The sequence below is a fragment of the Python bivittatus genome, unplaced genomic scaffold (genome assembly GCF_059951505.1).
Source record: "Python bivittatus isolate LINGU-HERP-01145 unplaced genomic scaffold, Pbiv_v1 ctg000070_np1212, whole genome shotgun sequence".
NCBI lineage: Eukaryota > Metazoa > Chordata > Lepidosauria > Squamata > Pythonidae > Python > Python bivittatus.
Genome location: NW_028277034.1, coordinates 51,700,539 through 51,718,063, shown reverse-complemented (window position 1 = coordinate 51,718,063; position 17,525 = coordinate 51,700,539). Strand labels below are relative to the sequence as shown.

General features: G+C 38.8%; 1 protein-coding gene across 2 annotated transcripts in view; it reads right to left on the bottom strand.

Moving 5' to 3' along the window:
- The window catches only part of SLC4A4 (solute carrier family 4 member 4), a 183,529-nt gene that overhangs the window by 87,475 nt on the left and 78,529 nt on the right, over positions 1–17,525 (bottom strand). For both annotated transcript variants that reach the window (XM_088133174.1, XM_088133175.1), the window contains exon 4: positions 4,447–4,582. In XM_088133174.1, the coding sequence (XP_087989300.1) occupies positions 4,447–4,582 (136 nt within the window). The remainder of the gene's footprint in view (positions 1–4,446; positions 4,583–17,525) is intronic.

Below are 17,525 nucleotides of genomic sequence, written 5' to 3'. Positions count from 1 at the left end.
TTTGTTTACTAACAGAAAATAATAACACCCACAAAATCAATCCTTCAAACCCTGTAGTTTGCCCACTCCTGATTTAAGTCAAATGTTCAATACCATGATCAGCCTATATCAGGTTTGTACTATTTCACACTGCATGTGGAAGGCTACTCTCCTCCACATGAAAAAATCCTTCTCCAAGTCTGTCCTACTTGATTGCAGAGTCTGCTTGTTTGCACTGTGCTCACCTAGTTCATGTGACAAGGTCATCAATGCACAATGCAACAAGGGTTTGTTTTTCAGCTGCCATGTCACAGAGTCTGACGCTATTTGGGGACTACGAGTGACTGACCCAAGGTTGCCAGGCTGGCTTCTGTGTCCAAGGGTATCCCAGCTTCTAATTCAGTAATTTAACCAGTATCCTACACTGGCTCTTGAAAAATACTTCCTTCCAAAGACAAAAATAGAACAACAGGGAAAAAATAAAAGTACTCTCATATTAAGCATTCTGCCATTCCAACATTTGAGAGGAACATATAGCAAAACAGAATACAGCTCAATTGTGAACATATGCTTTGAACGTGTTCTGATTTATTTATTTATTTAGAGTGCTTATATCTCACTTTTCCTAACAGTTCTAGGAAGCTAGCCAAAAATACAAATGCAAAAAATCAAGTACATTTTGCAACCTCACCAATGAAAAGAATTGGATAACAACACTGGGCTGTCTGGACAAGGAGGCTAATCTGTTTTGAATAAATCAGCTTCTTCCTAACTCTGCCCCTTCCAGGATATTTTCAGCGTAATTCTGCATATATACAAAGCATTGACATGCTGCTAACTTGCAGAAGCCAGAAGGCAACATTCAAATCATAACTCAGTAAGGCTGAAATACGTTTCAGTGGACAATACGTAGTTGTACAACTGGAGACAAGCCAAAATGCCAAGCTGCAGTTAATCAAAATTATGGAAATGGGCAGAGTTGTACTGCTGTAACTTAAACATTTAAGATAATCAAAAGAACACCCTGGCTAAAAGATCTATCTTGTCCATTTCTGGAAGGTGCATTCTATGTTTCCTCCAAATGATTCCCAATATCTCCTCTAATCAGGAAGTGTCTGTACCCAGACCAGGAAGTAAATCACTTGTGTTGTACAGATTAGTAGTAGCTCCACACATTCTTTAGTATGCGCAAATTGTCAGGTTCTGGCATTTCCAGTTTTTACAAAAAAATCAGGGATCAATGATGTGAACAAGATCTGCTATAGAAGTGATCTTGGGCTAGATGGACAAGCCTAGATGGGCAAAGTTTGAATTCCCACAGTACAGCATTCCAGGTTTCTTGGGCAAATTTAACCTAACTCGCAAATGCTGGTGCACAGCTCATATTTAAAATCAGTTTGAATCTAAACAGTTCATCTTACTCAAATAAGAAAGTGCTCCAGACTGCGAGAACTATCTTCCATTCACTGCGCCCATAATTCCACAGTTTGCCATCAGATTTTGGCAATATGGGAGGGGGGAGAGGGGTGGCTTCAACAGCTGGAAAAAAGGGGGGCAAGATACCTGTCATTCCAGGTGAACAGATTTATTATGAGATGGTTATTCTAAGCAAGAATTAAATGAAATTAACTAACGGTAGTTTTTCCTTATCCATTGGTAGCAAAGAATGCTGCGAACTGAAGTTTAGCCCTAACGTTTGAAGGGCACAGGTCTGGAGAAGGTTCCTATAGTGGATGAACACTGCTGCAACTCAACAGGAATGATCTCAGATGTCCCAAGTGAGAATAGAGAGAGAATCTCTTTGTGATCTGAGTCAATTTTACATATATCCAAAAGCCACAGTTGGGTGACTACTTTTTTAGAATCAGTCGGTAGGTGACAAAAGAATAAACAAGCCCTTGTATTCTCCATCCCATTTCTAACTTAATATGCTTTTTTAAAAAGGTCCACCTACTGAAAATTCCTACTGAGAGACATTTAAATATGCACTCTAAACATATTTTCTCACAAAATGCACACTCTTCTGCATTTATTTTATTTAAACAAGTTCTGTTATGTATTGCACCACTTCTAAATGCATTGCGTTATATTACAGATATATGCAATTTAAATGCATTTTGGTCCTTTGTTCTTTAAGCAGGAAATAGCAGCCCAAAACTCAGAGACTTTAGAAATCCATAGTTTAATTATATAAAATGTGTACATTTGTCCCAGAGGAGGTCATTTTGCAATAGAATTCATAAAGGTCCAATACTCAAGCAGCCTTGGTTGTAAGCTTCTTAGCAAAGACAATGACACTAGTGGTGAATATAGAAGAAAATGCTGAGAAAATGTTGGAATGAATTAATGCAAAACAAAAGGCAAATGCCCAGATTAATTTTTTGGCTATTTCTATGAATAATGGGTTATTCATAGAATCATAGGGTAGCAAGGATTCGGGAACTATCTATTCCAATCTCAGCTCAGTACAGGAACTCAAATTAAAACATCTGTGATGGATAGCTATCTAGCTTCTACCCGAACACACAAAAGAAGAGGTCAGTGATTCCACTGTCAACATGTTCTTCCTGTTAGGAAGTGTCTCCTAACATTGACCTATCAAGGACAGTTTCCTATTTTCAATGCAAAAAACAGTGTTGCATTTCCCACAATATGCGTGAGCATGCAGCAACAACCATAAATACACAGATTTCCCACATTTACCTGCTTGGGAAAGTTGGCCAGTTAGATGTCTTAAATGAGTGTAGATTGGAAAGATGTGTGCCTACTGAATGATGAATGGTGCACACTTGGCCACATCTTGATATTTACTGCAAAAGAGATCAATGCATAACGCCAGCATTTGTCTAGGGAAATAATAATATATGGAGCTGCCTTAAAGAACAGAAATATTAGAAATATTACGAACAGATATGCACACAGAGGGAAGTTATCTACCATAACTGATAGACAATTTTAAAAAATCTCTTAAGGCAGAATGTGGAAAGGTAAGTTAGAAGGGCTTAAAAAACAAGAGAAAACTGAAAAGCTAATATTTAAAAGCACTGATGACATGGATCTTGGACAATCCTGAGTCAGCGCTTCGTTCGGCACTGACCCAGTAATTTTCCCCAAAGTGAAAAATAAAGAGTTCAGACTTGGCAGAAAGATAAGTTATTATAACGTCACAGCAAAGATTCAGCTAAGCAAGCAAGGTCCATGGAATCACTAACCTGATTACATTAATGGAATCTTCATTAACTATTGCTTAACTGGGTCATTACTCTGGAACAATTATCTCTATGCATCTCTTCCAGAGAGGCCATAAATTAGTTGGAATCGACTAAGAAACCAAATGCTTGTTTTTGTATTTGTCTGAATTCAACAGCCACTCTCAAAGTGCTTCATTTGAATTAGCCCCAGAATGAAATAACTGAAGGTGTTGAAAATCCATACATTGAGTATTTGATTGTGTCACGATAACATGATTCCATTTCACCACTAAGAACATAAGCAGTGCCCAGCTGGACTGAACCCCTGGCCATCTAGACCAGTAGCCTGTTCTCATAGTGGCCAACCATCTGCACAAGGAAGCCGACAAGTCTCCCAGCAGATGGCCTTCAGAGGCAGTCAAACTGACATCAAGGCTGATAACCACTGATCACCAGGACTTCCATGAATATTTCCATGACTTCCATGAATAAACTATTATGTTGCAAAGCATAAAAACCAGGTCATGTTTTATAACTTGCTTTTTGAGTAGACAAAATATTTCACATACACAGACTAGTTTACACATCATGCTATCCCATGGTTTACTACATAAACCATAATCATGAATTCACATGATATACTGAGCCATAAAACAGGATTTTACAATGACAGGGATCATGCAGCATGCTCAGCCAAAACTAAATACTCATTTATGGCTTAGTGCATTCTATAAACTAGATCATATCTCAGTAATCCTTAGCACAACACAGTGAAGTTGGCTAGTTCTATTATTTCTGTATTACAGAAAGGGATTTGAGGCAGAAAGAGAATGCCTAAACCATCCAGTAAGTTATTGGCTAAAGTAAGATTTGAATGAGGGGCTGCTTAATTCAGCACATATACAGATCCCCTACCTACAATCTAGTTTTCTAAAATGTAAAAAGTTGATATTTGAAAACTATTTTAAGCACTAAAAATTCTTAATATGAAATGTAAGTCACTTTAATATATCCTTTTCTGTACATTGGAATAAAGCAAATTCCAATAAGCTTTATGAAGAAGTACTTAAAAGGAAATGTTAGAATAAATGCTTGCTGTTCAGAAGTACTTTCCTGAACATCAGAGAATAATTATCTCTGTAGAACCTCATATTTTAGGAAAAAGTGGCTCCCCCAAATTAATATGCAAAATTGGTCCAGATTGTTGGGCATGGGACTTGCGTCTTCTTTTCAGAGATAAAAAGCAATCCCAACCAACTCATTCAACATTACTCACCTGGCTGTTTCCTTCCATTCCAGCTCTTGCCCGTCCGCAGGCAGAAGTTCGTCCAGTTCTGTGAAGAGCTGAGGTGGCGCAGGGCTGTCATCATCTTCACCCAAGATGAAACGGATGCGCTCGGCGGCGGGAGAGACTGCAGAGGTGAAAATACTGCGGTTAACGGACTGAAGAATAATCAAGGAAGCACGGTTCCTCTCCTTCACCATCTCTCCATATCCATTGGGTTGCTTCTGCTGGTTGTCTGTTCCATCAGACATGTTAACTTAGACTGTAGGCTGTTCTTTCTCTTCTTTTCCTTTTCGTCCTTAACTTCCTAGGTACCTACGTCTCTATTTCTCTTTTCTTACACTTACTTCTTAAAACTTCAGGCTTGGGGTAAAGTTCAAGAGGACAAGAGACTTCTTTCCCCACTCATTTAAGCTGGATGTCAGCAGCAAGCCCACACAGCTCCTCGTCAAAAAAACAGAACAGAACGTCTAGGCTCAGCACCAATTTGCTCTCTAGTAGATGCCCAGGGAACTTTCATATTCTGATCAGCTGAGGTCCTTTCAAGACTTTTCTTTATAGGCAGAGAACCAGTTCAAGCCAATCTGGGGGGCACCTTATGGAGAGGAAGTGGCTTCCCATTGCCAATTTCCCCTCCCTTTGTGCAAAATGGGAACTTTCATTGGCTTGCGAGGCAGCGTGTTGCCCCTCTAAGACTCATTACCAATGTAAAAGGGAATATTTAACAAAATAGACTCTTTCCCTCTTTTTCATTTTACAGCTGTGTGCTTTGCTCCATTTAGTTATCGGACACGCTAGTGGGGGTAAAGAGAAAGAAAAAAGAAAAGGCACAAGGGATCAAAGCTGTTTACATAAATAAAGGAAATATTAATTAATTGTGACCTCATGTTCTCAGATAACTGGAAATTCACAGGTCTCCTTTTAATTTAAAAAAAGGGGGAAGCAAAATTTAGGGGATAAATCACAAATTAGTCTGTGCACTCTGTGTACGCTCAACCCTCTGTGTACTCTCAAACACAGATACACAGGTAGTAACGATGAGCATATCCATATGATCCACAGTGAAGAACTGGGTAGCACCTCAACCTGAGCTTTGTGCATTAGATTCCAGTTCATCAGACATAGTTTCTTCTCCCTAAAGCTAATTCTCTTAATTAATCCAACGGGCAAAAAATTATGTATATCTGGAGTTTGATACAGAATAGAGTTGCTGTTCTTCCAATTTTCATTGTCCTTATTTCAAAGGAGGGAAGTAGAATTCAATCAGAAAACCCAGAACTCATCTAAAATGATGAGTTTTATACTGTATTATTTATGTTTTTATTGATTTTAAATTGTTTGGTTGTGAACCTCCCAGAGTCCCTCCTTGTGGGGGAGTTGGGCGGTGATATAAATCTGATAGATAGATAGATAGATAGATAGATAGATAGATAGATAGATAGATAGATAGATAGATAGATAGATAGATTGATTGATTGATTGATTGATTTTGGAGATCTAAGCTAGGATGCATTGCTTTACTTTCTATATCTCATTATACTCTGTGGATTGGTAGCTTTTAGAATAAGAGGTGATCCCTTAAAATGTGAGAAATAAAGAAATAAGCAAATAATACTGTACAGATTCTATTCATAATAACATAAATTTATAAATGTAAATTATAAAATGTTTGCATGCATCAAGAATGAAAAACAACATAGGATCAGGATCTAATGGGGTTAGAAATGGGAGTCCCCCAAGTATGGATAGTGAGTATACAGACTGTCAAGACAGATGTTTTAAATGGTGAGAGTTCCTCGATATAGGAACACAGATGTCCAGTAGAAGCCACGATGGAATCAAAATAACACACATGCACCATAACATCATCATGCAAATGATACAAAGTCACGTCATTTGCATGATATCATCATGACATCTGATGTCATTTATCATCCTTGCTCCCTCCTCACAAGGATGTCTATGTATGGGAGTGATTCTACTCATTTAAGTTGGCCTAAACACACTGCAGTGGGAAATAACTTAAGTACTTCCTGTTCAGGCTGGAACTTTGGGCAAACTGCAGCTCTCCTGACTCTCTGATCTGTTCTTCTACTCTACACATTATTTTCCAACTCAACTTAAACTCCTACTCAGCCTATAGGTTACCTATAGGTCAGTTTTGGCAAGCATCACCACAAGAATTTCCAGGGACTCACGAAGAGTATTTCTCACATTTTAAGGGTTCACCTCATATTCTTAAGGCTGCCAGTCCACAGAGTATAATGACATGTAGAAAGTAAGCGAATGCATCCTAGCTTAGAGTTCCTAAATTCTAAAATATCCTGTTGCTTTAATATTTGTCTGGGCATTACTCTTTATTATTAGACAAAGAAAAACTGTATTGTTAAGTTAATCATTTTCATTACTTACTCCATGTATAAATTAGTATTACTAATGTCTAATCCTGCCAGTTAAAGCCTTCCCCTGCTGATTAATCAGCCAAAAAGACTAAAAAAAAAACAACAGACTATAGTTTAAAAAGAGCCTGACAGAAAAACCTTGTGATCTGCTCAAGAACCATTCTTGAATAATTGAAAGACTGATAGAACAATACTTCCCAAACTATATACCACAGATACGGGAGGGAGGGAGGGAGGACGGACTCAAACAAAGTATCCACCCCAGTCAAGGCTATCCAGTGCAACTCTTTATAAGAGAGAAAGCAGATAGTTCATTGGCTCCAATTTAATTCATCCAGCTAGATGACGTTTGGCAAATATTCTACCAACCTCTGTCCCAACTAATCCATCTTTTTGAGGTTGAACCTGATCTTTTCCTCATGTCCTAGGTCTCAATCCCAGACATTTTTACTTTAATGAAGTGGCCCAGTGATTCAGGAAATCACAATTAATTTATCCTTTCTCAGAAATCAATTGGTAAGAGAAACCTTTGTCAGAAGAGCCTCCATAGGAGATGCAACGTCTCCAGTAACTCCAAGAGAAAACTCCTTATTTGAACAAGGATGATTACTTTTGAGGAATCCTCTTAATTCATTGCCACATCAATGTTTTAGGAAAGGTAACAGCTAGTATACACAACCCTTACACAATAATTTCAGTGAGTTTTGAGGTTATTGGCTTCCTGTCCAAAGCCCTATTGAGTACTGTAACAGAATCTCTGGTTCCATAGAACGCTGACCAAGGTGCTGATTTTTGACCACCACTAAATGTTCCACTACACTGAGTGCCTCCTAATCTGCCAATACCTGCAATAATAATGAATAATTGTAATAGTAGTAGTAGTAGTAGTAGTAATAAGCAGCAGATTAAAATACTGTGGGATTTCTGAAAATAAACAGTTTTGGCACATAACACACCAAATTTAACTGTGGTTGAAAAGAAGAAAGTGTGGATAATTGATGTGCCAATACCAGGGGATAGTAGAAAAGAAGACAAAGAATTGGAGAAGATCACAAAGTATCAAGATCTGAAAGTCAAAGTTGAAAGATTGTGGCATAAGCGAGCAGTGGGGGTCCCAGTGGTTATCAGCACACTGGGTGCCATACCAAGAGGCCTTGGATGGCCCTTAGAATATCTGTGCATTGACAAAATTTCCATCTGTCAATTACAAAAGGCCACACTGTTTGGACCTGCATATATACTACATGGATAAATTACAACATCCTAGGTTCTTGGGAAGAACTCGATGCGAATGAAGGCCAACACCAGCTACAGAACTGGCAGCTGTGATTTCATGTTGTTGTGTATATAATAATAATACCATCAAACAACATCTGCCCATCCCAGGTCCTTGAGAAGGACTCAATAGGTGGATAAAAATGCCAAATCCAATCTAAACATCTGGCTGACCATGCGACTAGTAGTAGTAGTAGTAGTAGTAGTAGTAGTAATAATAGCAGCAATATCTCAACTTTTCTCCAATGAAGCAATGTGTTCTGCTTTAGGCATCCAAATGCACGGCCTGTAATTCTCATTATCTCCCAGCCAACATGAATAACCAAGCATCTGATTAGTCACACGAGCAACAGTGGAGACTCAACTGCCTCAACAGTTTCTATATGCACATGCTGTTTATGCATTTAATGAATCCCTCCATTTCTACAATTAAAGTAGAACTGTACAATTGTATTGTCTATTCTCCTATTTTCTTTTTGACTTAGCGTTAGTTGCATTTTGTCTGGAGTTATGATAAAGTTCCAAATGCAGAATTTTGTGAATCACAAGATCTGCTGCGTCTCAAGCTCCACCACATGCTCATTTTAGTGCCACTGGAAATTAATGGGCCGTTCATTAGTTATTTTCATGCTCTCTTTAGTTAGAACAGCATATTTTCATCTTGGTCTCCAGAGGGAACAGGTTGTGCTAAGCATACATCACATACAATCAAGGGTCAAGCTAATTACCCTGAAGTAATGAACTTCTCCTCCTATTTGACCTGCATGTGCAATAGACAAATTTCTCTTGCTAAAAATCTCCAGGCTTTGTGCAGCATCTCAACTCATTCGACATGCTTAATAAGATGCTTAAAAAAGTACCATTAAGAACATTCTTTGGATCATGGATCCATTATGCCTACATCCTAGGGTTGTTACAACAGGACTAAAGCATGATGAAAGGGAGAAATAGTAAAACTTATTAAAAAATCCTTAATGGTATTTTCACAATGTGTTTCTTCTCTATATCAGTCAGCAAGCTTCATCCTTAATAGATAGGTGACCTGAAAGAGACACTGAAGTGATGTTGGAGAACCAGCAGCAAGATGGATGGGCTCGGTTACATAGGCAATGGGTACACCATTGGAAGACCCAAAAGAACAGGTTAGGGATAGATCGTCATGGAGAAGATCTATCTATGCGGTTGCTAGGAATTGAAAATGACTTGATGACACATAATTATAATCACCCAGCTCAGCAGTAGTTCTTGTGAAAAGAAGCTGGGTGTCTTGGTAGACCACAGATTAAACAAGAGCCAGCAGTGTGCTGCAGCTACCAAAAGAACCAATTAGTTTTGGGCTGCATCAATAGAGATATGATGTCAAGATCACAGGAAGTGAGAGCTTTGCTTTACCCTGCACTGGTCAGACCACACCTGGAATCTGGTGTCCAGTTCTGATTGCCACAATAAAAGAAGGGTGCTGAGAAACTGGAAAGAATGCAGAGAAGAGCAACCAAGATGGTGAAAGGCTTGGAGGCTAAATCCCACAAAGAGCAATTAAAAGAACTGGCTAGGTTTAGCCTGAAGAAAAGAAGGCTGAAGGGGTATGGATTTATTCTTCATAGTGCCTGAGGGTAGAACAAGAACCAGTGGATGGAAACTTTACAGAGAGAGATCCAAACTGGAAATAAGGAGGAATTTCCTGACCCTGAGAGCTGTGAAGCAGAGGAACAGCCTGCTCCTGGAGTTGTGGAGGTCCATTGCTGGAGTTTTTCAAGCCATAGTTGGACATTTCTCTGGGATATTTGAGGATTCCTGCCCTGGGCAGGAATTGGATAGAAGGCCTCAATGTTCCTTGCAGCCCTATAATTCTGTATAATAAAAATGCAAAACACAGTTTGTTTAAATATTGTGCTATGCATTGACTTTGGCTTGCTGGAGCTCTCTAATAGTTCTTTCCATCACCTCCTATATATTATTCTAAATGGAAATGCTAAATACATTTTGCATGCAAAACATATCCACTTTCACTGATCCTCAGCTTTGTTTATGTATTAGATTTTTATCCTGCCTTTATTATTTTTTTATAAATGACTCCAGGTGGTGAACATACATAATAGTAGTAGTAGTAGTAGTAGTAGTAGTAATCTTTATTGTCTTTGTACTTCTCGTACAACGAAATTAAATGCCACCCCAGTGCAGCTTTAAAAATATAAAAACCATAGAGCACATAACACACATAAAACACAACCTTCACATTCCATATTGCACAACCCCTGATGCTGCATTAATACTGCACTATACGATAGAATTCAGTATAGTTACAGCTCTAAGATAGAAGCTATTCTTCAGCCTATTTGTCCTTGTTTTCATTATCCTGTACCGTCTGCCAGATGGTCATAGTTCAAAAAAAGAATATCCGGGGTGGGATGGGTCCTTAAGAATATTTTGAGCCTTCTTAAGGCAGCGGGAACTATAAAGTTCTTCCAAAGAGGGGAGAGGGCAACCAATGATCCTCTGGGCAGTGGTGGTAACCCTCTGGAGCGCTTTCCTTTCTGCCACTGTGCAGTTAGCAAACCATACACAGGTGCAGTAGGTAAAAATGCTCTCTATAGTACAGCGGTAGGAGGTCACCAGCAGTTTTTCATTCAGTTGTTGTTTCCTGAGAAGTCTCAGGTAGTATAATCTCTGCTGGGCCCTCTTAACCAAGGCTGCAATATGAGCGCCCCAGGTCAGGTCCTCCTTTATGGTAACACCCAGAAACTTAAAACTGGCCACCCACTCCAGTCGGTCTCCATTGATAACCAGGGGCTGGACATCTAATCTATTCCTTCTATAGTCCACTATAAGCTCCTTGGTCTTATTGATATTAAGAGCCAGATTATTGTCTCCGCACCACGAAAGCAGCCGGTCCACCTCATCCCGGTAGGCAGACTCATCTCCTTCGGAGATAAGCTCCACCACTGTTGTATCATCTGCAAATTTAATGATAATATTGCTGAAGTGAGTGGCGGTACAGTCATATGTATAAAGAGTGTAAAGTAAGGGACTCAACACGCAGCCCTGTGGTGAACCAGTGTTGAGAGTAAGAGCTGAGGAGATCTAATTGCCTAATCTAACCCTCTGGGAGCGGCCAGACAGGAAGTCCAAAATCCAAGAACAGATTCCTCCTTGTTTACTGCTTCCTCCTTGTTTACTGTTTTTATACCTCACCTTTGGCTGAGAACAAAAGATGGTGTACATGAGGGTCAGCTCAATTTTATGCCTTCAGTAACTCTGAGATGTAGGCTGGACTGAGAAAGTGTGACTGGCCCATTATGCACCCTGTTTCAAGACTTGATTTCAGAGCTATGCTTGAAAAAATCCAGCTGTAAAGTACCCTTCTCAATCTGATGCCATCCAGTTGCGGGTGTAATTCCTAGAATTGCTCATCCAACATAGTCCTAGTTTGTTGGCTGCTGAGGCTGCTCTAGGAAAAGTTTTACATAATACACCTGCACACATACACAATGAACATATGCGCATTCACAAACCAACAATCACAAAAAGTGTCTTCTGCTCACCTTGCCTTCCAACAAGCCATTAAATTGCTTAAAACTTTCTCAAACTGGAAAAAAAAAAATCATGGAGACAAGGGGACCAGATGACCTTATTAGCATAGATTAGTTATGCAATAAGTAATAAGAACTCATTAATTAATGTCATTCTGAATTTGCAAGGATGAGAGACAATCATCTATTTCATGCTTTGAACATGGGAAGCCCCTGAATGAAAGCTGTCACAAAATTCTCCCTGAGCTCATTAGAGAGCAGCAGAATGATAGACTAACAAGGAACCAAACAGCAGGTGTTTCTGCCAAATGTCAACAGCAAAAATAAGCAATTGGGGGAAACGAAGAGAAGCCAAGATAAAAGGAGTACACTGGGATGGCATGGAAGAGGCCAAGAAATCCAGTGCCCAGCCACAAAAAACAAAGAAGGAGAGATTTAAAGAGGTCATTTCTGCCTTGCGGTGAATAAAGCCAATCCCAAGGATTAACTGCTTATTTTGCAAAACAAAGGGGAGGTAAAATAGCATGGTTCCAAGCAGCAGGTGATGCTGCCAAATGTCAACACCCAAGGAAGGAACTCTAAAAAGGAAGAGAAGCTGAGATTAAGAGTAGCTGCTAGAGGATCTGGTGAAAGTGGAAAAAGGTATGAACACACAGTGTTAAAGTGGCAAAGAGGGAACAAAGCATTGTGCAAACAGCTCATACACCTTCCCAGGAACACACAACAGCACCTACAGAGAACTCATGGTCAACAAAAGGGGGGAGGAGGAGGGTATTTTCATACAACTGCTTCAAATCCCACTTAAATATAGAGATGAAGATTGCTGAGAAAACATGGTGACTCATGAACTACAGTGCATGTAGGGTTCTACCTGTAAATGTCTTTCAAAGTTTTGCTACTGACATGTGGGGGGCACAAATAATCCAAGAATTTGTCATTCTTCTTCAGTGGTATCTAGTTGAAAGGGACCTGAGCAAGAAGATATTGACTGTACTTGTTTTTCAATCTTCTAGCAACATCTATTGAACTAATTAATTACCTGCTCGCTCCAAGGAATAAGGCAGGAAGCACGTAACTAGAAATAGATGCAGTTTCACTATATAATGAAACGTGTTTGTGTGTGTGTGTGTGTGTGTGTGTGTGTGTGTGAGAAAGAGAGAGAGAGAGTAATTGCACATATTTGGATATTTTATTTATTCAATTATTGCATTTGTATCTCATCTTTTCAGTGACATCTTATAGCAACTGACCACAGAACTAAGAAGTATGCTGAGAAGAGGGTGCCATTGGCTCAATCATCCACTGAACTCTGGGTTGAAAGACAATATCATCCTCAATATCCCTGGTCCAAAAACACTTCAACCACTATGCCACTCTGCAACACCTTACCAAAGTGTGTTTTTGGACCTTCCTCAAGATGAATTATCTTGTTGATAATGAATTTTCAGATACAAGAGGCGGTTTGTCATGAAAATTAAGCTCACTGCATAAGGGGGGGGGAAACAGATGCATTATGGCATATAAAGTTTGTTTATGAACAGGCTAGTTACAGAAAGAGTTCTCTACCATGCACTGAGAAATTTGAGAAGACACTGTCCCAAGATCTGAATTACAATATTTTATGCCAATACACCACAGTACAATGTAAAAACAGTAACTTTAAAGCACAAAATTTATGGTGAACTTGACCTGTCCTGACTTGGACTTAATTCTACCTGGGAAGCTTTAATACAAGGAAAACAAAGTCATTTGCTCAAGCTCCTTACCTAATTATAGTCCAACCAAAACAAGTTTTCCCCCCTCTTTTAAAGCTCTGGTTAATGAAACATTAGCAATTAACGCGCTTAGTAATTGTATGGCATTTAACATTTAGAGTAGCATTTTACAACCCATTTGCGTGCTGGTTTCCTAATGTTTTAGAGTTAATGGGGGGTTTTGATAGTGCATTAAATACCTTGTTAGTTATTAGGCAACAAGGCAAGGAAGAACAGCTATGGGGTGCTGGTTTTATGGCAATCTGGATCAAATAAGCAACAAACTGTAATGAGCAGACTCTAAGAATGGATCATATGATTAGCCAACTAAACTCAAAGGAGGGAGGCCATCAGAGAAAACTGAACTTGAGTAGATTTATGGGCAAACAGTGGAAGAAATAAATGCAGATAACCAGTTAATACTTTGAATTTGGCCACTTAAATCTTGCACAAGGCATAAAATCAAGAAGAAAGAACTGTTATGAGAACTGTAACTGTAATGCAAGCAACTTAAATAGAACAAAGCAAAGAAAGAAGAATATAAACTGTACAACAACTAAAATGGGTTACCAGAAGAAAGAAATTCAGGGCTGGCTTCTGATCAGTTTTGGGCTTCATCATGAGCATTGGTGAGTTTCAATTTTTTACTTGAATGGATCTTCCTTTTTTTAGGACAGAACCTCTAGATTTCCTATTTAATGGGGCAGGAAAAGAGTGGGCTTTCTCCTACATACGCTGAAAGAAGGTGACCCAGGAACCAAATTTAGGGTTTATTCAGTGCTTTCTAAGAAGATGAACATCTTGGATATTCTGGTTCTGGAGAAAGGGTAGGATGGTGGGAGAGGAGTTAGGGTTAGTAATCACAACAACTAGCAAAGAAAACGATGAAACTTCCCCCATTCAGTAAAGCTGATTAACATCATAAATAATGAACTGTTTCTTCACGCCATTCAAAAATTAATTTATGAAATGGAAGGGTGTTACAATAGGCAATGACATCAAAAGAATGAAGTCGCATCACATCTGGAGGTTACCAGGCTGAAGAAGGATAGTTTACATTCCCTACTTAGAAAGAGAAGAAATTCCAAATCGCTTTGGGCACACAACCTTCTTCCCACAAAACTGTAGCCCAATTTCTGCTAGTACAACTTCCGTATAGGGGGAAATGTAACAAAGTATTATGCAGATGTCGGGAATTTAAACAGAAGACTGTGCTTTTGCAATTCTTTTCTCCACTCTTCAGTCATTTCCCCTTTCATTGGTCAGCACTCTATAATATGCAGTTTGGGGGGCACCCAATTGTACATCCTTTCTCTATTCCTTGGAAGTTTAAGAGCTTTACACAACTGCTATATCAGCACCAATAACTCACACCAGGTAAATGGGTCTTCCATGTTTAAAGGCAGTATCATTCAGAACATCAGCTTATATACACAATAGAAGCGTAACTCAATTCAAGCAGGAACGGTCCCTTATTTACAATATATCACAGAGCAAGGCAGATTTAGACATCTGGAACATGGTTTTTAGGTTTCAAAAAGAAATTAACTACAGTTACTAATGTTGGATGCAAAGTTCAGATATTTAAACTATGGTCAGTGGTTGAGGATACAAATGGAGAGGGGTAATTTACTTTTCCTTTTTTCCCTATGGGTTTTTAAAATTCAAATTTAGCCATTGTTTTGTAACATCTTGCTTTTTTGTTTTTGCAATTCAACATACACACACACACACAAACACACAAACACACACAATTTCCCTTGAGCCAAGGCATACTTTCAATATTCTTCAACTTTCACATGCAGGTCTCCAATTTGTGAACAATTTGCATTATTTATCTTCAGTGAGAACTGGGAAAATATTACTAATGTCTTAAAATCCAGTTAATAGTTTATAAAAAGCAAGTATGTAATGTATATTATTTTCTTGTTTCTTTTCTTGCTGGCTTGCCATCAAAAGTTTACACTGATTTGTGCATCATAAGGCCTTAAGTTAAAATGAAACAATAACAGAATGGAAGGGGGAGGAATGATTTTTTTCAGGGCTATGATAATCTTTCTTTTCTTCCATTTTTTTACTTTAATGGTTGTTTAATATGGCCTGATACAGGACAGCTACTATACAGATCAAAGTATATAATATCTGTCCTTATACCAGGCTCTGGTATAATATCTGAGCCTTATACCAGGCTCACCACTGCACCCTAAAATAATCCCAGCAACATCCTAAAGGTTTGGGTTTTTTTTAATGGCCAAAACTGACAGGTTGGTCAGTGGCCATACAAGAGATCTTATAAGACTCCAGCATGCCTGCATGAGATAACACATTACGTTGACTGATCACCAAACATGATCTTCTAAGATGACCACTAACAGTTCTACCTTCTTTTTCTTACTCCTTTCCTTCAATGCCTTCTGCCTTCCAGCTTTGGAGGTCACTGTGGTTAATGCTAAACATCTGTATCTAACCACGGTTGACCCAAAACCAACTTCCAAGCCTGTTTCAGATAATGGTTTCAAAATGCCACTGAATGTGGTTAGCCAACAATAGCCATCATTATCTTCAAAAGTGAAAGAGGGGAGAAGACAGGGAAGGAAACAGAAGAAAATGGTGCCCACGAGACCACAGGTACCACTAGATTGCCAAACAACTGAAACATTTCAACCAACGATACCAAGGATTAAACCTGGGACAGCATTCAAGCCATAGTCTTTCCTTCATTATTTTCACTAGTACTGTACAAACAGTTTGAAATTATGGAGGCTCAAAGACCTGATTCAAAGTATAAAGCAAAGAAAAGGAGTGATTTGTACAATTTACATAATCATATACAATGATATGAGCTATTAACAAGCCTTTTCCTTGTACGTGCAACCCCTTTCCTCTTCATGATTAAATAGTCAGGAAGACTAATTCACTAATGTTTCTTGTTTCAGCAGATCTGTGAAACCAGTGTTGCCACCTTCTGAGCAATTCAGAATATTAAGCCAAATTCAAACTGGAGCTTAATATCCTATCTTGTTCTAAAGCTGGCAAACCTAAATTCCAATCTGGATGAAAAGAAAACCAGGAATAATTAGCAACATTGTTTGATTGAGTCTCCATCATGCCACAAGCAAAGGGGTGATGGGAGAGGCACAAAAGTCATTATTTCATGTCTTACTAAGATACAATTGACCAAATGCATCTGCAGAAAATCACTGCAGTTTTTGACACACTCAAATCCAGTTTCAATAAAGAACAGAAGCTGAAAACTAACGAGATTTTAATGAGTGACCAAAGAGCACAATAGTGAGAGTACAAAGGATTTCACAAAACAAATAAAGGAAAGAGACAAAGACAATTTTGGTTGATGATGGTGCCTCTGAGGCTGAAACACCAAACAGTCTCTTGCTGATGCAACACATAATTGCTTCAGGAAAGTCAGGAAGGCTGCATGAGCAAGAGAAAGTCCTTGTTCAGTAAAACAAGGAATGAATGCGGTGAACTAGGGGAGAGTCAAGGAAGACACAACTTAAAAGAGATACACACAGCAGAAAAGTACACTTCTTCCAGGCAAGCAACTTAGAATCCTGAAGACCAAATGAATAATACTGAAATGCATGTATGGCTTCAGTGCACTATTTGTCAGAGTTGCCCAACATCATAATCTTGCGATGTCAGTGTTTGTAGCTCCCCTCTTTCTTCCTCCTTCCAAAAAGAAAGCATGTAGCTATTTGCAGCTTTTTCAATTTTAGTATGCTCCTTTTTCATTATTTTTTTTAAACCTCAAACTTAGGATTTCAAGGTTCTTTGTCATCCAAATACACCTGCTTCATTTCATGTGACTCAGGGTTCAGATCCACAACTCGATTATTTTATACCCATCAACTATTGCATTCTACTGATTTGCCTAATAAAAATACCAGAGACTCCTCTATGTAAGTGATACAACATGTGCTGTGAAGGATCTGTTTTTAGTTTTGTTGTATGCCACCCAGAGTTGCCTGTGGTAAGATGGGCAGCTATATAAATTGGTTTAATTAATTAATTAATTAATAAGGCCCAAGAAAACTTATCTCACCCCCAACTCCATTTTTACCAGCATCATCTGTTCAGCACTACTCATT